The sequence below is a fragment of the Fonsecaea nubica genome (genome assembly GCF_001646965.1).
Source record: "Fonsecaea nubica strain CBS 269.64 chromosome Unknown Scaff115, whole genome shotgun sequence".
NCBI lineage: Eukaryota > Fungi > Ascomycota > Eurotiomycetes > Chaetothyriales > Herpotrichiellaceae > Fonsecaea > Fonsecaea nubica.
This window is the reverse complement of record NW_019173788.1, coordinates 69,018-90,716: the sequence shown is the minus strand read 5'-3', so window position 1 is coordinate 90,716 and position 21,699 is coordinate 69,018. Positions and strand designations below refer to the sequence as shown.

The following is a 21,699-nucleotide window of genomic DNA, read 5'->3' as shown; positions in this document are numbered from 1 at the left end:
CCGAGCGTGACAGAGGAAAACAGTATGCATGCAGTACAGCATTTCAGTCCCCAAGATGATGACGTGCAAGAGCGACCAGCCAAACGACGAGCACGAAGCGCCGTTGCTTGCCAGCGATGCAAAGGACGCAAACAACGCTGCGACAATGAATTTCCATCTTGTTCCAACTGCCTCTCCGCTGGCGAGCCTTGCTCCTACGGCGTGAAGCAAGTCTACCCGTCAGAGTATGTGAGGTCGCTGGAGAACCACATTGCTCACCTCGAGCAATCACTGACCACCGTCGATCCCAAATTGGCAGCAGACCATCTCGCAAACATGAACGAGACAGCAGCTGCCAGATCCTCAAGGGTGTCTGTCGAGCCGCGAGGCCATGATGACAGAGAGGAGAACTCGGAACCGAGCCTGGAACTGGGAGTGGGCTTCGTCGCGCTGTCACCAAACTCTTACCTGGGCACATCCAGTGGATTTCAGCTGGCTAAGCTCGTCAAATCCGCAATGAATGTGCCAAATCTGGGATCGAATTCACGAGAGCTATGTCCTCGGCCAGAGCGTCTTGCTACCTCTGAGGATTCGAGGCTGCCCCTGGTGTCCGAGAATGCTGTTTTCGCCGAGATGCCCACGGACGAAATGGGAGAGGAACTCACCAGCACTTATCTGCTCAAGGTGTACCCCAAGCACCCGTTCTTGTCCAAGATGAGGGTTCATGCTCTGAACAGAGATCGCGCAAATCTGATGTCTGCTCATCAATCGCAGTCAAAGCAGGCCCGGTCTAGGCGACTTGATTATGCAATTTTACATCTGGTTTATGCCATTGGGGCAAGGTATCTGCAGTTGGCCGACGACAATTCCTATCCGTCACCTGAGGTTCGTACACCCGAGGAGGCTCTGGAACCTGAGCGAGCAATTCTAACATCACTAGTCCCACTACGCCGCTGCCTTGACAGAGATTGACATAATCTCAGATGTGCGAAGCCTGGAGAACTTGGAGGCTATGCTTCTATTGTCCATATACCAGTTGAGATCGCCCACTGGTCCGGGTGTATGGTATGGAGACCGCCCGTTCTATCTCTCCACTCGTGACTGACTCTAGCAGGTGGATGATAGGCACAACAATGCGACATTGCCTCGACTGTGGTCTGCATCGGAAAACCAACAATCTATCCAACCTGGTCGACCAACGGCGCAAGCGCATATTCTGGACCGCCTACATGTTGGAAAGGTCTGTCGCCAGGACTGTCGGCCGTCCATACTCGGTATCGGACAGGGATATCGACGTCGCCTTGCCAGCAAACATTGAAGACTCGTACGAATCGGAGGAAGAGATCACGGCCGCCATTGCTCAGTCGTTGGCCCATCCACATGGCATCACCTCCTTGACACCAGCTATCCACATTATCAGGATCCAACAGCTCGAATCCAAAATTTGCCACACCGTATGTCGGGTGGATAAGCCGGTGTCCGAAATTAATCCGCACAAGATCGCCAAACTTCGTAATGCCCTCGAGGAGTGGAAGGCTGCCATCCCGTACGTCTCCCATCCTGAAAAGGAAGGGAAGCTCCCTTACAGCACCACCGACTACCACATGATACAGTACCACAAGGCATTGGTGCTTCTATTCCTGCCTTTACTTCCGTCACTGTCTCCATCACATCCGGACTTTCGTCTGTTCGCCTACTCGGCTGGGCAAATTTGTCAGATGTACAAAAGACTCCACAATAACCAGTCGTATATCTCGTTCTCGCTGCTCGCCCTGCACGCCAACTTTGTCGCGGGCCTCGCGCTCGTGTACTGCTTCTGTCTTGACCCGACACTCTTTGATGCAAACTTTAGCAGCGACATCCGCGCCTGCAGCACCATGCTGTACGCCATCTCTGAACGGTGGCCTGCGGCTCGTAAAGTTCGCAACGCCTTTGAAAGTCTCGTCTCGGCCACGATCGAGGGGAACCACGGCCCTTTTTCGGCGTCGACATCGGTATCTGGCCGGACGAGCCGGATCTCTGGGAGAATCACTCAGGGACAGCATGCGGCGGTTGTAGGAGGGGAGTCGCTTCTAGGACACAACGGAGACAACAATAACAACAACGGCGGCAACCGATACGCTGAAAACAGAGTTCAGGACAGTGTATGGAACAGCTTTGAGACGGTGCTGGAGGATTATCAGATCAATGAGACGTGGATGTACGATGGCATCATTCAAGCCATGGACACGTTTCCCACGGACGGCTGGACCATGTGGGGGGACTTTTGATTTTTTTGGTTAAAGGGGAGGTGTACATAACCCGTCCTTTTCATATGCAACTATATCCAGCTGCCCGAAGCAGAATAAGAGCAAACCAGAATATCCCACCGAGAAGAATGACTGTCAAGTGGTTTCCTTTTTCTGTTTGGCAACACATCAGTCCTTCACAGACGCGGGTTGATACGGAAACCGCCGTCTCCAGTGCTCCGCGATCTCTGCTCTTGTACACACCCACACGTCCGGCTTGGAGGCGATATAGCTCAAAAACCGCTGGAACTGCCTGGCGCGGGCGGGCTTGCCGACGATCCGCGCGTGGATGCCGATCGACATCATCTTGCCGCCCTCTTCGTAGAGCATGTCGAACGCGTCGACGAGGTACTGGTAGAAGGAGGCGCCGCCGAACCCGTCGGCCGCGAAGTGGAATTTCATGTCGTTGCAGTCGTACGAGTAGGGGACGTGGAGGAGGCCTTCTTTCGGCTTGTCGCCCCCTCCTTGTCGGCCGAGTTCTTCCTGCACCTTCGCCAGCTCAGGAGGCAGATCCGTCCAGACGGGCACGTCGTCGGCGTAAAAGTCGCTCTGCCACTTCAACTGCAGGCCCATCTCCGCAAACGCCTCCCAGACCACGCCGACGCTGTTCGGGCTGATCCGGCCGACGTACCAGCCCGCCGGGTCCACGCCGGCGGTGCTCTGGATCGCTTTGATGGCGCGCTTTACCTTGTCCTTTTCTTCCTCCGGTGACATGTCGCGACAGTCGATCCAGCGGTACCCGTGGCCGGCGATCTCGTGGCCCGCGCCGACGCACGCCTTGGCCACACTCGGGTTCATCTCCAGCGCCTGGCCCACGGCCAGCAGCGTGAAGGGGTGCGAGTGCTCGGCGAAGATGCGCAGCAGGCGCCAGATCCCCGCGCGCGCCCCGTACGCGTACTCGGACTCGACGTTGGGTTGGCGCGCGTTGACGAAGGCAGGACCACCGGCTATATAGATGGGAGACAGAGACAGACGAGGTTTTGTCAGTTCCAGGTTGTACTCAGTTTGTTCTCTTCCCGAAGAGAAACATATTTTCCAATCCAATCGGATCCAGGAATCTGGCGAGTTGGGGATTTCGGGAAAGGGGGTTTGTTGTTAAATACCTTTTTCCCAGTTCAGGGTCTCTGATTGAGCATCTCCATTCAACACTGTCGACTCGGCACCTTCTCTGGAATTACTATGCCTTAGTTTTTTCTTGTCGAGACCGGCGCATTTCATTTTGTGATAGAAAAGGCCACACACACACACACACAAGCCACAAGTGTGTCTGTTGAAAAACCACTGTAACACCATGGACAGAAAATGTCGGGTCCCTGCCCATTCTCTTCCTCGGAAACCCCCCCCCCCCCCCCTTTTTTTTTTTGCGGTCGCCCAAACACGAATCCGCTCCAAGATCGAAGGAAAAAAACCAGACTTACTTACTCGTAGTTGACACAGATGCTGACTGCGATGCGCGCTCCGCCTGGCCACTCGGCATTTCGCCCCTGTTGGCCATATCCGACCAGGTCGCGGTCGAACGAGTACTTCTTGTCCTCGATCACCATTCTGACTTGCAAGGCTTGTGTTGCGAGGCGTGTAGGGTGTCGAATGTACCGACCGACTACCGCTGCTCGTGTCGCGTAGACCGATGTATGTCAGGGTTACTGAGAGTGTGAAGAGAAAGACCCCGTCAAGACAGTTGGAAGTCGGACGTTGGTAGTTGGTACTGGGAACGTCTATAGTCGATAGGCTGACAGTGCGTATCCCGGACTTTGACCCAGATTGGCGCGCAATATACCTCGTACAACAGTCAATGTCCAACTCTTGACTTTGTGCTTTGCCATGGTCTGCCCGGGATATCATATCCATCAAACCCACATCTGATCACTGGGGTTGGTGGACATGTCCCGAAAAGTCAGTCACGGAGAACGGCTCCCGCCGATAACAATACGGCGGGAATTCCGATGTGTGATGGTGATGCATAATGCCACTAATGCCAATGGCCCCTGAACGATTAGGTAAGCGGCCACTGGGGATTGGGCTTGGGCTTGGATAGGGACGACATGGAGATGCACGATACTGACTACTGACTACCGAGTACCTGTATCTATCTATTTTGAGTTACGCAGAACGAATAATTAATACAGGCTTTTCTAGAATGGGATCATGTACATTGCCAAGAAATAGAATAGACTCGATCATGAAGAGATAGACATTTTTGGTGGATTGATTGATTGAATTCTACACACGGGTTACCATCGAGGAACAATCTGTGCCTACCAAGCACAATCCAATATTCAAAGATTCACCATGATCATGCCAACGACAACACCAGAACCCGCGTACCTCGACATCAGCCAACGCAAGCTGGCCGAGCGAGACAGCAAGATTCCCCCAGAGTGGAGAATCTCGCTTCCTGAAGACGACGACAATCTGCTCCATCTCCCCCGGTCGTGCTCGATCCTGTCGCCGCGAGAGCTGGAGATTACTGAAGAGTACGACTCCGTGGGCTTGTTGGAGAAGATCCATGCGAGGGAATACACGAGTGTCGAGGTGACGAGGGCGTTTTGTAAAGTAAGTCAATCGCAAAGGTATTTCTACGAGGATGGGAGAGACCGATTCATGAAACCGTGGGTATTGTGAGATGAGGTGTGGTGTCAGACTCGAAAGATGTCCCTTGCCGTGTGACTGAGTGAGGTCGATGTCGGGTCCAGCATGGGTGGAATGAAGCATATCGAGTCTTCGAGTATATATCCATCTGGCTGACCATCTCGGCCTTTTTGTGACAAACCAGAGAGCCGCCATCGCGCAACAAGCCCTGAACTGCCTCACGGAAATCTTCTTCGACCAAGCACTCGACCGCGCCGCCTTCCTCGACGACTACATCCACCGCACAGGAAGACCCCTGGGCCCACTCCACGGCCTCCCGATCGCCCTGAAAGACAGCATCAACGTGGCGGGCGTGGACTCGACCATCGGCATGGCCGCCTTTGCATTCAAACCCGTCCCGCGCAACTCGGTCATCGTCGACATGCTTCTGTCGCTCGGGGCGGTCATGTACGTCAAGACCAACGTCCCGCAGTCCATGATGACGCCCGACACGGAGAACTTTGTCTTTGGGCAGTCGCGGAATGCTCGGTCAAAGTATCTCACGGCTGCGGGGAGTTCGGGTGGGCTAGGTGCGTTGCTGGGGATTCGGGGCGCCTTGATGGGCATTGGGACTGATGTTGGGGGTTCGGTGAGGTAGGTCATTTGTCCCGGTTGTTTCTTACGAGAAAGGTCTCCTGACCTCGTTGTCACAGAATCCCAGCTTATTGCAACGGCGTCTATGCGGTGAAACCGTCTTCCGGCCGCCTCCCATACCACAGGCTCCAGGGGTATTTGACCGAAGGGGCAGAAACGGTCGGTATTCTATGTGTCAACGGCGTCCTGGCTGTGTCGATGAGAGATTGCGAGCTTCTGCTCCGCGCGGTATCTGATGCAGAGCCTTGGCTTTACGATCCCGGATGTAGCTATTTGCCCTGGGACCCGCAACCGCTGCCGGAGCAACCTCTCGTGTTTGGTGTCATCTGGGAAGACCACGAAACTACGCCTTTGCCGCCTCTCCTCCGAATTCTTAGGGAGACCTGCGACAAGCTGCGGGCAGCTGGCCATGAGGTCGTGGACATGGAGTTCTACAAGTGTGCCGAACTTGCCAAAAACGCTGTGGGCCACTTCAAGCTCGAAGGGGGCAAGGTACATTTCCCCAATTCGTCAGTGTAGGTGGGTGCGATGCTAATAGGAGAGAAAAGGCACTGGACGCGGCTCGAAACCTCACGGGCGAGCCATACACAAACTCGGTCCAACAAGGTGGCCTCTACCCCTGCGACGAAGGCACGTTGGCAGACCTCTTCGCGTTGAGTGCAGAGAGACTGCAACTCCAGACCGACTGGCTTGAATACTGGGCGTTGACGGCGACAAAAACCCGCTCCGGTCGACCCGTCGATGTCATCCTCACCCCTCCCCAGAGCTGTCTGCCGCGGCCGCACGACACGCTGATCCGGAGCCACTTTTCGCGCATCTGGAACGTCCTCGACTATCCTGCTGCCATTGTGCAGTGTGGCGCCGTGGACTTGAGTAGAGACGACGTCGACTTGCCTCCTCCGCGCGGGCCGATGGATGAGAGGGTACAATCTATATGTAAGTGCGGGTGTTTAGAACTCTTTACTCTCGCTCCTATAGGTTCTATGACTTCTGTCTACCAATTCCTGACTGTGATACAGACACAAAAGAGAAACGCCAGCGGTATGAGGGCTTTCCTATCGGCTTGCAGGTGGTTGGGCGACGTCAGATGGAAGCCAGGCTGGTCAAAGTGGCGTCGCTTGTCGAGAAACTGGCTCGATAACGTGGGTGGTCACTGGAACTGTCCCACGGTCTTGCTATACAAGGATATGCGCTCCTTCCCGACGAGTTGCTCGGAGAAGTGATGCCATGGGCTAATACCAACGCCTTGATCAAGCCTGCCATCCATATATATGTAGGCTGCAAGTATCGCACCTTCCCACTCCATACTTGCTCTGCTTGACTTCTTTTCCTCTTCTCTCTCTCGCACGGCGATGAAGCAATAATCAATCACCTTGGTACGACCAGAGTGCCCAACGAGAGAGAAATCAAGAATTGAGCTGAGACAATACCTGTCAGTCTTTCATGGCTGACGGGAAACTTTCAAACCCTTTATAGGTCTTCTGGTGGTTCACATGTCTCGGGCAAAAGAGTGAGAGAGAACAAGGCAAGTTCAAAGTTTTCTCTGGGTTTCCTGTAGTTCTGTTTCTGATTCGTGGCCCAAGATGAATAACTTTCTGGTCAGAACTCGGTACGTGACGACGATTCTCAACGACCCTTTTGATGAAGAAGCATAATGTACCCTGGCCGGTCGCGGCATCCTTGTGACTCACTGGGTCTGATACCTCTCGGTCAGGTCAGGGGGCTTGCTTTAAAATTGAGGTATAACCATTCTGCTGGATACCATATGCTTATCGTATGTGTGTGATGGGAGATAAACGTTCACATAACTCGGAATGTATTTGGAGCATACAAGGTTCGGGTTGACAAGCTGAATGTGTATTTTGTAATAAGCCACTTTCTATTTTGTATCTATCAGGCCAGTTCTTGGTCAGATCGTTACGTTCCCACTTCTCTCCTCTTTGTATGTACTTCTCTTTGCGTCAAAGCCATGCGCATCTCATCTTTGTATGGATATCAATACGGAGGCGGAGCACACCCCGCCGCCGCGGGATCCGGCCCCGGATGCAGACAATTGTCCCGCTGCGCCTCGGGCACGGTGACACTGAGTATGACCCTCTGCAACAGCTCGGGCCAGTTCCTGTAGAGCACGTTGGGCATGTCGTTGGGCGCGAACCCGTGGCAGGGGATGCCCGTGGCGTTGTCGCCCGTCGTGACGTTCTGGTCCACCATGTTCGCGCACAGGTTGACCTGCGGCAAGCTGGGCCGGCCGAGGGACGCGTTGACCGTGGTGATGTTGACGTCGATGAACTTCAGGCCCGGGCACGGCACGAGCGGCGAGCAGTGGATGATGGAGGCGACGTCGAAGTGCGACGTGCCCGTGATGTTTTGCCAGGTCACGTCGGAGATTTGGAGCTATACGTATACGTTCGTTTTAGTGTGTCAGATCGCGGATACTCCAGTATGTAGATAGGATAGTCTACACCGGAGGAAGGCCGTATAGGGGGCAAAGAAGAGGTGTCCTCATCCACCTGGGAGGGACTGAGGAGAAGGGAAAAAGACGAGGGTAAAGAACTCACCTCGCTCGTGTCACACACGCTCGGATCATGCCCGTAGACACACTGCGTGATACTGATCGGCTGGCCGACGTTCTCGAGCACAAAGTTCCGAAAAGTGACGTTCTTGATGAAGCCTCCGCCTCCGCCGCCGCTGCCGCCGTTGTTCGTCACGGCCTGCGACCGGCCCTGCCACGCCTTGATCCACGCGCCGTTGGTCGAGTTGATCAGGCGCACGTCCTCGTAGACAATGTCCTGCACGAAGTCCGGGTGGCCGGGCTGTTGGCCGACGGAGCCGATGGGCATGCCGTGCGTGCGGTAGCAGGTGATGTTGCGGGAGACGATGTTGGTGCTGTTGCCCTTGATGGCGATGCAGTCGTCGCCTGGACGCGGAGGTCAGATAGACAGGGAGGGAGGGGGGAAAGAATGGGAAAGACAAACCTCCCAACACAGTCCAGTTCGTATAAAACACATCCCTGGAATTCCACGTGTCGGTCCCGTCCGTGTTGACCGTGAACCACGTGTTGTTGCTCGTCGAGTTCATGTAGATATTGGACATGCTGACGTTTTGCGAGTGCGAGATGAACGAGTGCCAGAACTGCGCCTGGCTCCACGACACGCCGTCCATCCAGAGGTTCTTTGCGTTGAGGATGGTGAAGGCGATGGGGCGGCCCGGTTGGTTGCTGTTGTTGCGGTTCTCGTTGTACCATGCTTGGCCTGTAGGAGTTTAGGTAGTGAGTATTTAGAATTTAGGGGCGTTTATCTATGAGATGTGCAGGTCACAGGAATGAAGGAAACCTTGTAATGGACTTTTGTCCCCGCAAAAGCGCATCGGAGGGGGAGTTGACATATTCGCAGATACGAACAGATATGTAGGGAAGACATCACGACTCACCGTTCCCGTTGAACCGACCCTTCCCAAACCCCTTGAACGTCACATTCTCCCCACCGAAAAACCACGCCGTCGACAGGTTGGCGTACACGACCGAGTAACTATGGCCCAGCCAGTACGGGATGTTGTCGCTCCAGATCATCTCGCCGTGCAACTCGACGTCGCAGTTGACCAGGCCCGTCGTGTTCATGACCTGGTTGATGTGGAACGTGTTCTCGGTCAGGATCACGGACCCGTTGGTCCCGCACAGCTCAAAGGCCTGCAGGATCGAGGGCGTGTCGTCGACGGGTTCGCCGAAATGGGTTAGGGACTCTGGGTACACGTAGCATGCCGTGCCGTTGTTGACGACGTACCCGACAGCGGTGGAGGCCGCGGCGAGCACGGATAATAGAGGTCTCAACAGCATTGTTGTTCCTTAGTTAGAGGAGGAGCAGTGCTCGCTCGCCCACTCAATCACTCCAGGGGTGGTTTGTTTGATTTCCCACAAGGAAATGGAGAGCTGGGTCACGTTTTCTTCTTTTCGGAACAGCGAAAGCAAAGATCAATCAGACAGGAGGGGAGTTTGCCACACCGTACCATTCTCTTCTCTTTATGCTCACCCCTTAACACACCACTCTCGAGGTCCATCATCGACCCAAGGTCTACCGAATCCTCACCATTTGTTCGGCGAAGCTCCGATGGCGGACGACTGCGCATCTCCATCCCCATCTCCAACGAACAAGCAAGAAACAACCGCTTGACATGAGCCTAAAGCCGTTGTGATGATCTGCACTATTAGCTTGTCTGCTTGCCAGGGAAGCTTGTCGATGTGGATCGGACCAGTGTGGGAACGGGCTACTCTACGGTGATGATAACAAGAGTGACAAAAGTCCAGTAAAACCGGGGAGAACAATATAATTGTGAGGGGAACAAATGCGGGGGATTCGAGGGCGGAGGGCGACGGGAGCAGGAATGGACATCGACAATATGGGGTTTGACCTGAAGGGGAATATGCACAACATTAATATTATATTGTGGGATGATGACGTTGGGGAAAGACGGGATGATCGACAACGCAGCAACCGATGACTATTCTCACTATCCCCTATCTATACCCGACTACTCTGTATAGAACGAAGTATGGGGTAAACCGGATAGCTCGAGGACAAGGAACCTTAGTGCAAAGAGCTACTGACTGTAGTTGCTCCAAGTACAAGGTATAGAGATGGCTATTAGGCTAATTGACGCTTTGAGGCTACTCGAATGCCGCCGCCTCTCCTCCAGTACCACGGCAGATGCATTGCCGAAGACTGGCTTTGATGAATACGTCAAATTGCCATGTGCAGGCGGTGTTTCCTCCAGTAGGCCGGGTTTCTTCGGTGTAGGAGACCGCCGGGGCGGAAAGCAATGTTCCCCAAGTGTCTCTGTCCCTGTTTGTGCTTCGGAGCAATTCAACCGACATTGTGTTTATGGAGCCCATCGACCGTCCCCTCATTTGGACGGGAAGTCTTGGATGAGAACATATTATTGTCTGAGCGAAGAACCGGGATCCAACCGTGCCGCGAGACCTGATCATCCGTCGGTCTGAAGGTGATGGTAAGCGAGTACCTATCGCAATCTTCCTGTGGCTGCCGTCGGATACAACCCGAGACGTTAGGAAAACGGATAACTAGACGTATAAGTTCTGGTGAGATATACAGAGATGGGCGTTTCATTGTCTGCGGCGGTTAGCCCAAGGGAGTTCGACTTTGATAAAAGGTGCGGGACTAAGGACTGATATCTTTGACGACACCCACACAAACAAAAGGGAGAGGACATCCGAGGAAGAAAGGAGAACCCTATCTGTTTGTTCTATTTGTGTATTCTTAACCTACACAGGTAGATACGGCAGTGCACAGGCAGGTATACGTGTGTCTGCCGAACAGACAGCAGGAAACCCGAAATTTCACCCTCGTTATCGGGGTTTGTCCAATGATCATTACCCACTCCTCAATATCCTGCGAGCCCGGGGATGACGTTGGCTTGTCCAAGCGAGGGGAAGGCACAAGAAGCGGACTCAGATCGCGTCGGGTCAAGAGAAGAGAGAATTAAGGGTAGGTTTGTATCCAGTGGACAGGGGTGGATGATCCCACAGTGGTGTACGGCGACGGTGCTGGATCAAAGGTAGGTTTGGACACTCCATTTCTCGATCTAGTGGAAATTCGTTTCTGTCCAAGAGAGAGACGCTGTGAGCAGCCCATATGAGTAACGGAAAGGTCAGTGATAACGCTTCAGCACTTGTTAGAACTTGAAGATATCACACTTTCGTGCAACAAAGTGACAGTCGCATCGTTGTTGTCACAACAGAAAATGCGATGACGCTTATCCATATATTGGAATATACTGCCGCCGCTTTAACAAGTGACATTGTTGAACAGATACCATCACTGCATAAATACTTGTCAACGAATTGTCACCCTTCAGATCCTCTCTTGAAGTTCTCAACTGAGAAATTGACCTTGACGCAGCCTGGCGAGATGTGCGGAAGTGGCTGAGTAGCTTAAAATCGCGGTGGTGGTGCATAGCGGAATACAAGGGTCGCATCCCCTACCGGCGCAGTGCCTGTCGCCATGGCAGACAAAACGCAGTCAGAATTCACTCAAGCGATCGTCCAGACCAAACCCCTTGAAGAGCCCCTGGGTCAACTCCACGCCTCTTTCAAGGCCACTTGTGAAAGAAAAGAACTGTCTTGCTCGTCAGATGCACTTGGTCAATTAGGCCAGGAAGGTGAGACAGCCCCGATACTGTTAAAAGATGTTCTGCTGATAGTGTCGACTTAGACCTCCGCAGTCTTACACTCCCATTCTTGTCCTCGCTAAATGATCATCCACAAATCAAGCCACCTCCCTTCGGCAACAGGCCGCGGGTGCCTGCGAGATGATCTCCTTGAATTCACTTCCGCAGTCTCCTCGGGCGATTTTGACTTCGAATGCATCAAGCCTCTCTTGAACACAGCTCTTAGTAGCAACCCATATGACTCCACTATCTGGGAGCAAGTCTATAGAGCTATCACTCAATCTGGCGTGCCTCACCAGCAGATATTGTTACAAGCTCCGTCGCCACTCAATCCAACCAACTCCCCGGCATCCAACGAGTCACCCCAACAAGGCATACGCGACAGAATGCTAGATCTGGATATGAGTCCCGATGACTGCTACTATCGGCTTCTACGCGAGGACAACAGCGGGAAGAGAGTCATTTATGTTTTCATAACTGACAACACCATCCTCCCCGAAGACTCGAGAACCGAAAATTACGCCCTTATTCGCAAGCTATCCAAGCTCGACGGGTGGTACGATACGTGGAATACATTGACCGTGGCTATGTGTTCAAGTACAACATCTTGATCACCAGCCAGGGGCCGAGATTTATCGATTTCGAGAAGTCTTCTTTGCCACCACCCAACGATCCCGAACTCTGGCGGGAAATGAAAGAGCAGGAGCTTCGCGGCCTAGAGGCAGCTCTGCTGGATGAGACTGGAATGGGAAAGCCCTGGAGTTGGTAGGCCCTCAAAAGCGTCCTGACACTCACATCACAAGGTCAGTATGAAAGTAGCTCATCCACGCGTTGGATCAACATATCAAATACCTGAAACACTGGTTGAGCATTTGCGACACTTGTACGGTGTCCTCTTGGCCTCTTCGTATCTCCAGACCCCTATTGCGCATCTGTCGTTTTGACTGCTTCACATATCCCCAAGTCCTACAACCTATGCAGTCGACCTCCCGGCTCAAGGTAGGTAAGGTGCTCTGGTGTGATCTCACCGACCGTGCGACATCTACCAGCATTGAGACCACAGTTAGCGTCAGTGCTGTTTCGGGTCCGACACCAAGACCAAGACCAGGTAGCAGGAGAGTGTGGATATAGTAACAAGTACCCTGCAAGCGCCATTGTCGTGCGGAACTCGTCCAAGAGAAGCTTCAAGCCCAGCTCGACGCCCTGCTGTCCGTTGTACTGCAAAAAAACCGCGCGTTAATATGTATAGCTCGTACGGGAGTTATGAACAGTAGCAGCAGCAGCAGCAGTGAGCATCTTACAGCAAGTCCCCAGATTGGTACCCTGCCGACGAAACAGTGCTGCGCTCCGAGTGCGATGGCTTTGAACACGTCTGAACCGCGACGGATTCCCCCGTCGACAGCCATCTGGATTCGACCCCGGCTGACTCGTGCACACTCCCTCAGGCAATCCAGGGTGGCAGGGACTCCGTCGAGCTGGCGCCCACCATGGTTCGAGATCAGCACACCGTCCACGCCGTGGTCGATGGCAAGTAAGACATCGGCTGGGTTGAGGACTGGGACCACCACCGGTAAGCTCACTTGTCCTCGTATTTCCCCCTTGGCGGGTTTATCTCGACTGCTCTCAAAAGGTGATTTCTTTATGGGCGTCCTCTGACTTACTGCCTTTTAACCAGATTTGCATGTTCGTCTTCGTTCTCAACCAGGGGATGATTTCCGCCCATTCCAGACTCGAATCTACACGGGAAAGAAAGTAAGTGTGACGACTTTTTAGCAACCAGAAAACAGCGAAATCTCGCAATTTCGAGCGCAATACACACACATACACACACACATACCATAGTCCTGCGAGCTTTCCTCCTTGGCAAACTCGTCGTGGCCCGAAGACAGGATATTGGGGAAACTCAGGTCGTTGGGTAATGTGAAGTTGTTGCGGAACTCGTTGAGACGCCTGCCCAGGACGGGAACGTCGACTGAAAGAAAGATGGCCTTGTAGCCAGCCGCTGTTGGGCGAGAAAGGGGTTTTGTTCCAGTCCAAGTTAGTAATTGCCTATCTCCATGGTGGGAGAGGAAGAGGTGGTGAAATTGAGGCAGGAAGTGAGAAGTATGGCGAATGGCTAATACCGACCTTCGGCCCTCTCTAAAAGCTGCGCGGTCCTGTCCCGGTCCTTGAGCACGCAAATCTGCATCATGTACGGGTTGCCGCGCCCCTGGGCCGCCACTTCCTCCAGCGACGTGGTTGCGTACGACGACAAACACATGCTGACGTTCATGTCCGCCGCCGCCCGTGACGTTGCCAGTTCCCCTTCGGGATGGGCGAGCTTGTGCATGGCCGAGGGACTGATACCCAGTGGGAAGGTGACCTAGTGTAAAGCCCGCTGGATTGGCAACATGAACTGATGCACAGATATTTCTTGCAGGGGAGATAAAGATTCCAACAGTGAACACGGGACATGAAAAACGACAATAGTGGTCTGGACTCTTTACCTTGCAGCCAAAGAGGGTTGTCGAAGTATCAACATATTGGACGTTCCGCAACGCGCGTGGCAGGATCCGATACCGGTCGTAAGCGGCGATGTTGTCGCGTAATCTGTCTTGATCAGTAATGTTTTTTTTTTGTCAGGAGGGTCTTCTTTGCACAAGCAAGACAATGATAGCCCTTGCTAGCTATTGCCTTGAGACGCCATGTATGTAGCGCAACGAAAAACTTACGATATCATATCCATGGCGCCTTGGTTGTAGTATTCTGATAGAAGCTGTCAACCTTTGGCAGCGAGAAAACCGACGTCGACCTTACCTCGATACGTTTTCGGGAGCTTTGTAGAACCCAGCGCCTCGAGGTCTTCTATGGTGAAGACATGGGCGTCAAGTGATCGAGGTCGATTTGCCATTTCCTCGGAGATTTCTGTTTGTCGGAGTGCGTGCTGCAAAAGATTATGAATACCTCCCTTAAAGAGATCACTTTGAAGTATTTCCAATGATTCTGCACTGGGGTGGATTTTTGACGTCTAGGTGGGATCTCTCGACAGATAAAATAAACCAAGGTGAGGGCAGATACTTCCGCTAGAGACGCACCGACAACTCAGTCTGATTGTTTCTGTTGCCGGATTCTCCGAACCCCCTAACGTCCTTCTCCTCGTTGTTATTCCATTCGAGATCTATTCGGCTCAAGTGCGACTACGCACCGGAAACTCTTGCCCAATTCATTCATGAAGCCGAAAAGGGAAATGACGAAATGGGAAAGTGAGTGGAGAATTACATATCTTTGCTGGGAGAAAGAGCCCATGCGGTTTGGCATTATGTAAAATATCAGGTTCGGTCTGTCTGTCTGTCTGTCCGGGTAGTAGTCAGATGCTCATATCGGGAACGTCCTTCCGTCTTCCTTTTTTTCGGGGAGGCCGAATGCGGCGAAACAGGTCTGGCAAATATCAATTCAAACGGGCGTAGAACCCTAGAGACCGTTCCCTCTTGAAACTGTTCTGAAATACAAATATCCGGAAGATGTCTTTTTTGGTCCAGCTGTTTGCTCAGCAGTCCTCTTCCAAAGCCTTTGATCCAGCAAACTGCGTGTACTCATATCACCCAGAGCTACCGCTGAAATGGGCTCCGCAAACCCCTCCCTGTCAGGAATTCTCGTGGCATTGATCACTCCCTTTACAGACGACGGCTCCGCCATCGACACATCCCGTCTCAAGGCGCACATTGATCATATCGTGAACGCGGGATGCCATGGCCTCGTCCCCGGCGGCACCACCGGCGAGTTCACGGCGCTGAGCATGGACGAGAGGAAACAGAATCTCGAGCTCTGTATCGAATACGCCGCTGGTAGAGTACCCGTGGTGGCGGGCATCGGCGCCACCACGACCAGGGACTGCATTGACCTGGCGAACCACGCCAAAGAGGCCGGAGCAGCGGCTGTGATGGTCGTACCGCCATTCTACGACCCTGTCAACTACGAGCAGCTTCAAGAACTCATGGTCGAGATCCACGAGGCCGCAAACCTGGACATTATCTACTACAACATCCCCTCGGCGTCCGGGCTCAGTTTGACCCCGACGCAGATTGCCGGTCTGTCGAAAGTAGGCGTGAGATATCTGAAGGACACGTCGGGCAACGCTCCCGCTCTCACCGAGTTGGTCTTTTCGCTCAGCGACCAAATCACCGCCTTCAACGGGTGGGACACCTTGACATTCTACAGCCTCGCCGCGGGCTGCAAGGGTGCAGTGTGGGGTGCGTCGAATATCATCCCTGAGCTGTCGGCCCAGTTGTGGGATACGCTGGCTGTGAAGAGTGATTTGCAAGCGGGTCGAGAGTTGTGGTCCAAGATCTACCCGGTCTGCAAGTTTCTCGAGGAGTACAATTACCCCTCCGCCGTCAAGACAGCCATGGAATTGCTCGGCTATCCGACTGGAGGACCGAGGAAGCCCTTCAAACTGCTCACCGGTGAGCCGCGAGCAGAGTTGGCCAGGATTTTGCAAACTGCCGGGCTGAAGGTTGTGAATTCATGAGCACCTCTTAAAAGGCTTTCCGGGTTTCATCGTAAAGACAAAGGCCAATCGGTGGTAATGACTCATGACAGTAACAAGTGCAAGTTCTGTTCCTTGGAAATTCGCTCCCACGTTCGGGTTTGATCGCGGCTTCCCGTGCAAAATGCGCCGACAGGCTGGTCGCGACGCCTCCATACCTTCTCCATACAGGCCTTCGCCACGGTGAGCCTTGTAAACCCTGTGACGGCAAAAGCTCTCTCGAACCAACCCTTCAGGTACTCCCTCTGCGAAGGGTACAGTGCTTCACACCCGGCCATAAAAGCAGGCCAGGGGGACCCGGTTGCCCGGACGCCAGTCTCTCTGCACGTAGCTTCGTAGGTTTTCAAAGCCTGGATGACGGTCTTGACATGTTCTTGCAGAATCAATGGGTTGACCCTCCTGATTCTTCGGTAGAAGAAGATCACGAGAGCAGAATTCAGCGCCTGCACCATCGACTCGCGGGCTAGTTCCACGCTTGGTCTCCGCGTGGTAGAGAGCGCCTGGTCGTCGGCATCCGGGAGGTCCCTCGTGGCAAACGCACAGACCATGTTTTCTAGTCGTTGCTTTCGTCTTTCGATCGCTTCCGTGAACACAATATCGGGTCGGTCCTTGTAGAATTCCATACTGTCAACGAAATTCGCTAGTCTCGTCGTTTGTGACACAAGACTGAGCCACTTCTCAGATATCCCATAGAGCTCGGTGTACATGCTCGGCGGAAATTCTCGGCTGTCTTCAAGGTGGATATCATGCTGTCCGGTCTCATTGTCCTTTTCTGCACCGGCTTCAATCTCGCTGTCCGGGATAGATGTGTCGAGTCGGAGGAAGTCATCCAATCGAGGATTGGGCCCTGTGTGAGGCTGTATCGCCGGTACTTCTCCAGACATTGCGGTCCCAATAGCCACTTTTGCCCTGGATGATTCGTAGTTCCGCAACACGAAAGTACTTTCTTCCACAATCCTTGTCCATGTATAGACATGGTGCAATTCCCTTGCCTTCCGCGAAATGGTCCGTTTCGCGAGTCCGCGAAGCCGAAGCAGCCATTCAGCGTCGATCATATATGCCCGAGCGTCTGCTTGATTATCGTACAGAGTCTGTGCGGATATTAGCAATTGTGTACTACTTCCGTCGCGATACTTACGGCATATGTCACCATGGCTAGAATTGCCATGAGTAGGTCTTTGTATTTGGCGGCATTGGTGCCCTTGATCTCGTTCCCCAAGGCACACTGCAGGTTCTCCTTTGCCTTATTGATGATGTTGGCTGCAAAACTTTGCCAGTATCCCCCAGAAGATTCATCTGTATGAGCTACCATATGCTTGGCGGAGAGAGCCAGTAGTGCCTGTAAATTAGCCAGAGCAGAGTGAGATACCGGCTGCGAAACCATGTAAGTCAGTCTTGCCAGGGTCAGAACCGCAGCGTTCAGGTTGTTGACTTCCCACGGCGACTTCTTCTCGACAGGCATGATCCGCAATTGAGGAATGACCCGATCTTTGAAGTGAGTGAGAAGTAGTTGTGCTTCTGCAGGGTCAATGTCGTCAGGCTTCACGCCTATCTCGCCACATACTGACCTCATCGAGGGAGACACGGCGCCGTCGCAGTCGACATCTCTTTCAAACGCGAAAGTATCGGCATGGTCGATCCGCGGCGCGGCAGGATCAGGAGTGGCAAACAAATCCTGAAGACCACTGTCGAATGACTGTGGGAATATCTCGGCATTTGTGACGTCCAGGTCAAAAAGATCAGGCCAGTCCAAGAAGTCGTGTATATCGCTTAATCTGCCGACAGACTCAATAGATGATAAGTCATTTTCGTGATACTGAACGTCAGTGGCTTGCGGTCCGGACATCGTCTGAACTGATTCACTCCGAGTTAAGCTTCTCGGAGGCTGTGGTGGCGTGGTATCGAGGCTGAAGACTCCAAAAGGGCCCACAACGAGGCCATCGGCACAGCCTGGTGCTCCATCTCGACACCTGCCGTCAAGTTCTGAGAGAGACTCCTCAACAGGCTTATGAGCAAAGTCCGAACTCAAAGCTTTGGTCATCAGCTCTCGAGTTGCTTCTGAAGATGCCATGTCAGCTCGGCTGAGACACACCCATGAGAAAAATACCTGTATAGAGATGACGTCTCACTGACTGGCCTGCCGACTCCGCGCGGCCCTCGTTGTTAGTGGCTCGGCTCCGACTGTCAACCCATTTGAGGTCCTGGCTGAACCCTTCGCAGGCCGCGCCAACAGCCCTACAGGTGAGACATGTAGGCCGCACCTTGTCACATTTGATGTGACGTCTGCGACAGGTTTTACATCCGCCAAACGTGTGACTTCTGGTACGCTTCTTGTTGGCGACTGTTTTGATATTGTGACGCCCCGCACTGAGAACGTCTGGGGTCCGTTGTATGGCTATCTCAGCCATCAGCGAGATACGAGGAGCAGCCACGCCGTATAACTAGGACCAAACTCAGACGCTCTGTTCTGCGAGGTTCTGCAGTTGATTTAGGACGTTTGTTGTCTGAGGAGGGGAAGTCGGGAAAGAATTGCCACGATGATTCAGCCTCGTCTGGATTTGGAGTCCGCCGGAGTCACTTTCCTCTTCTGGTCACGCTCCTCCTTGATTGGCCACTCTGATAGACACAAGGCGTGGCCTGGACAGCGTCATAGTGGCACATAACTATGACTCGAGAGGGTTGAGAAGGACGTGGAGATTGATTGAGCAGTAGTAGCCCATGAGTCTGACCGAATGGAGCTAGAGGTGGTGTCTGTCCAGCAGGAAAACCTTGATATGGTGAGTGGTTCATGGAAAGAGTCGTAGCAGAGACAATGGACAATGGCATCATCGGATTCTAAACTAGGAAAAGAGCCCGGGAGGATTTCGTTGTCGTCGATGATGAATCAAGGTGATGAACTTCCCCCCTACACTCACGACTAAGCGTCTTGACTCTCGGAATGCATCAGATTTCACTGCGAAGGCTGTATTGCCAGTCCGCGCAAGGCAGCCAAGACTTCGGCCATGTCTCTAACTCGAAGATTCCGACAAGCCAGAATGACTTGTTTGAAAAAGAGACCTGAGACATCCGGGTATTGCCTTTCTGCATATAAACTCTCAATGTTTGCCATCGGTTCGTGCAGAGGGAGATGGTCGAAAGTGCCAGCGTACGGAGGACTTCCCTACTCAATCTCGAGGAGAAGGCATCCAAAGGCAAAGACGTCTGTGGTGAACGACGCATCTCCTTCCGTTGGACGCCAGTAATGGATGTCGTAAGAAGCTCTCGCTGGTTGATCATCGATTCCGCTGCCCTCAAAGTCGATCCACTTGATCCACGTCGAGTCCACCAGGATCAGATTGTGCGGTCCGACATCAGCATCAACCACGTTTCTCGAGTGCATGAGAAGGAGGCCTTCGGCCGCTTGGATCGCCCAGCTCAAGTTCCCCGCGTCGTGGTCGCCCGGTATTCGACTCTGTAGCACTTTGCGCAGAAATTCTCCTCGCTTGAGCACGATGCCGGTTGTGGTGGTTCCGAAAAGTCGTGCGATATCGTCATGCTGGCCAAGGCGCTCGTAAACGAGTGTTTCTCTTTGAAATGCTTCGTTTGCCGACGGGTACCTTTTGAGCACGCGGGTGTCATTGAGCGCGTAGACCGCTGCGCTGGTCCCTACTGCCAGTAATTCCATCTTGTCAGCCTCAAGCGAGGCTTTGTCGGGCATATGCGGTTTCATTGCGCTGCGTTTCTGCTGTTCGAGCATTCTCATGTCGTCACATCTCGTGGACTCAACTCTGCGATAAGAAAGTCGACAAAGGCGCACATTCTTTTGGAAGATTGAAGATCCCACCGCCGGTTTTAACGTTGTTGTGAGGCTGAAACCAGTGTCACATTTCGCCGAGCCACATTTCATCAGCCACGCCCAGTCTATCAGAGGGAACCTCAGTTGTTGTTTTCCCAGTCGCGCATAGAAGCCAGCATTCCGTAGCTTTCTTGCGTGTCTATCGGGTCAAGGTTTTGATCCACATGGTGACATGATTCTAGCTTTCCACCTACTGATCCAAGCTCTCAACTTTGCACAGCAGCCCTGTCCGTCAAGCGCTTCGAGCATTCTCGCTACATCTTCCATTGAATGAACCGTATCATGCCAGCATGCCCTTGTCACCTCACGTAGCGGAGCGGGAAGGTTCTGGAGATCAGGAAACTGATCGTTCATGTACCGCTCTTCGACGATGTGCGTTCGAGTCGGAGACGTTTCAAGCTCGTCTTGGAAGGGAGGCCTGCCCGTCACCACTTCAAAAATCATACATCCAAGGGCGAAGATGTCGGTTTGAACGCTAGCGATAGATACGGGGCCGGATCGGCGGTATGAGAACCACTCGTAGCAGTAACTGGCTTCTGCGCCGTCAATGCTGCAGCCGGCAAAGTCGATCAGCTGTACCCGACCATGGGGGTTCAGGATGGCATTGTGACAGCCAACATCGGCATGCACAATCCCTTTGGAGTGGCAGTGTTGTAGTCCGTGCGCGTAGTCCTTCAGCCACTGGACCTTTCTCCGGATCGAAACATCTCCGTTTGGCTGACGAAGCACTTCTCGGAGAACACGTCCCCGTTCAAGAACAATATCCCCTGTTGAAGTAGAGCCTAGGAATCGTGCGATGTTCGGGTGTTCGCCGAGACGGGCGTACGCTCGACGCTCAACGATGTCCTCGTTGTTGTCGGTGTCGTGGTAGGTTTTGAGAACCCTCTCCGTGTCAATCACATACACGACGCTTGACAGGCAGGCTGAAAGAAATCGAAGTCCATCGTACGGAATCTCGAGTGTCGGCGTGTCTTGCTCAGGTCCGAAGTGCATCGCATAATGAGGCTCTGCCACTGAGGGAGATGTCCTCTGTTGACGGGTAAGCAGGACAAAGGAAAGAGAGAAACAAATAGGGAGCTTGTGTTGACGCCGGTTTCAAATGACGTGCTTCACGTGTTTGTGACGTGCAATTTGACTATAAGAACGCGTACTAAATAAGCTTAACAAGCGCGGAGTTTTGGGCTGGGGTGGAACTTAAATCACTCAGTCATTTGAAATAATTCGGCACCTACGACAATCCACCCAGCCACTAAGGACCTTTGTCAAAACCACAGCAACTATGGTGTTCGTGATAAACGAGACGCATTCCCCTCCTCGAATATTACCCCTTGTTTGCAAATGTGACATGGCGGAATATCATTGGTGCTTCTATTCGACATTCATCTTGTCTCTACTCCGCAATATGTACCTCTTGGTACTCGTACACGTCCATTCATCATTGGAAGTATCAGCCATCAACACCGATGGATTCCCAACATGTAATCCTCTGCTTCGAGCCTGGCTCCCACTTGAAACCAACAGTCGCGCCTATGCTATTCACGACGCTTGTTCACTAATCCTAACAAACTCTCGCGACAAGGAGCACCTGTCTAGGCCAGTCATGTACCCCTCGCTGCCCCTCGGCCTCCGCACAATCCTGAATACCGGTCACGCAATTTCGGGACAGTAAC

General features: G+C 53.1%; 10 protein-coding genes across 10 annotated transcripts; 4 read left to right on the top strand and 6 right to left on the bottom strand.

Annotated features, from left to right (window-relative positions):
- Positions 1-24: 24 nt before the first annotated feature.
- Positions 25-2,249, top strand: AYO20_10584 (hypothetical protein; the record flags this gene model as incomplete). Its single annotated transcript, XM_022648841.1, has 3 exons — positions 25-864; positions 920-1,044; positions 1,094-2,249. The coding sequence occupies 3 exons, from the start codon at positions 25-27 to the stop codon at positions 2,247-2,249; spliced, it is 2,121 nt and encodes a 706-aa protein (XP_022495214.1).
- Positions 2,250-2,396: 147 nt separating this feature from the next.
- Positions 2,397-3,811, bottom strand: AYO20_10583 (hypothetical protein; the record flags this gene model as incomplete). The annotated part of the gene is made up of 3 exons (XM_022648840.1): positions 2,397-3,214; positions 3,371-3,444; positions 3,690-3,811. 3 exons carry the CDS (start codon positions 3,809-3,811, stop codon positions 2,397-2,399), a joined length of 1,014 nt encoding a protein of 337 aa, XP_022495213.1.
- Positions 3,812-4,556: 745 nt separating this feature from the next.
- On the top strand, positions 4,557-6,630 carry AYO20_10582 (hypothetical protein; the record flags this gene model as incomplete). Its single annotated transcript, XM_022648839.1, has 5 exons — positions 4,557-4,820; positions 5,041-5,489; positions 5,549-5,981; positions 6,038-6,425; positions 6,509-6,630. 5 exons carry the CDS (start codon positions 4,557-4,559, stop codon positions 6,628-6,630), a joined length of 1,656 nt encoding a protein of 551 aa, XP_022495212.1.
- Positions 6,631-7,484: 854 nt separating this feature from the next.
- Positions 7,485-9,321, bottom strand: AYO20_10581 (hypothetical protein; the record flags this gene model as incomplete). Its single annotated transcript, XM_022648838.1, has 4 exons — positions 7,485-7,883; positions 8,048-8,406; positions 8,465-8,740; positions 8,919-9,321. The coding sequence occupies 4 exons, from the start codon at positions 9,319-9,321 to the stop codon at positions 7,485-7,487; spliced, it is 1,437 nt and encodes a 478-aa protein (XP_022495211.1).
- A 2,182-nt stretch (positions 9,322-11,503) lies between these two features.
- AYO20_10580 (hypothetical protein) lies at positions 11,504-12,438 on the top strand (the record flags this gene model as incomplete). Its single annotated transcript, XM_022648837.1, has 3 exons — positions 11,504-11,660; positions 11,838-12,225; positions 12,288-12,438. The coding sequence occupies 3 exons, from the start codon at positions 11,504-11,506 to the stop codon at positions 12,436-12,438; spliced, it is 696 nt and encodes a 231-aa protein (XP_022495210.1).
- Positions 12,439-12,635: 197 nt separating this feature from the next.
- Positions 12,636-14,559, bottom strand: AYO20_10579 (hypothetical protein; the record flags this gene model as incomplete). The annotated part of the gene is made up of 9 exons (XM_022648836.1): positions 12,636-12,744; positions 12,811-12,887; positions 12,971-13,224; positions 13,331-13,405; positions 13,507-13,671; positions 13,797-14,031; positions 14,156-14,258; positions 14,381-14,414; positions 14,466-14,559. 9 exons carry the CDS (start codon positions 14,557-14,559, stop codon positions 12,636-12,638), a joined length of 1,146 nt encoding a protein of 381 aa, XP_022495209.1.
- Positions 14,560-15,267: 708 nt separating this feature from the next.
- On the top strand, positions 15,268-16,176 carry AYO20_10578 (hypothetical protein; the record flags this gene model as incomplete). The annotated part of the gene is made up of 1 exon (XM_022648835.1): positions 15,268-16,176. One exon carries the CDS (start codon positions 15,268-15,270, stop codon positions 16,174-16,176), a length of 909 nt encoding a protein of 302 aa, XP_022495208.1.
- Positions 16,177-16,238: 62 nt separating this feature from the next.
- Positions 16,239-18,265, bottom strand: AYO20_10577 (hypothetical protein; the record flags this gene model as incomplete). Its single annotated transcript, XM_022648834.1, has 2 exons — positions 16,239-17,285; positions 17,333-18,265. 2 exons carry the CDS (start codon positions 18,263-18,265, stop codon positions 16,239-16,241), a joined length of 1,980 nt encoding a protein of 659 aa, XP_022495207.1.
- A 1,089-nt stretch (positions 18,266-19,354) lies between these two features.
- On the bottom strand, positions 19,355-19,936 carry AYO20_10576 (hypothetical protein; the record flags this gene model as incomplete). The annotated part of the gene is made up of 1 exon (XM_022648833.1): positions 19,355-19,936. The coding sequence occupies one exon, from the start codon at positions 19,934-19,936 to the stop codon at positions 19,355-19,357; it is 582 nt and encodes a 193-aa protein (XP_022495206.1).
- Positions 19,937-20,109: 173 nt separating this feature from the next.
- AYO20_10575 (hypothetical protein) lies at positions 20,110-21,022 on the bottom strand (the record flags this gene model as incomplete). Its single annotated transcript, XM_022648832.1, has 2 exons — positions 20,110-20,168; positions 20,224-21,022. The coding sequence occupies 2 exons, from the start codon at positions 21,020-21,022 to the stop codon at positions 20,110-20,112; spliced, it is 858 nt and encodes a 285-aa protein (XP_022495205.1).
- Positions 21,023-21,699: the final 677 nt, after the last annotated feature.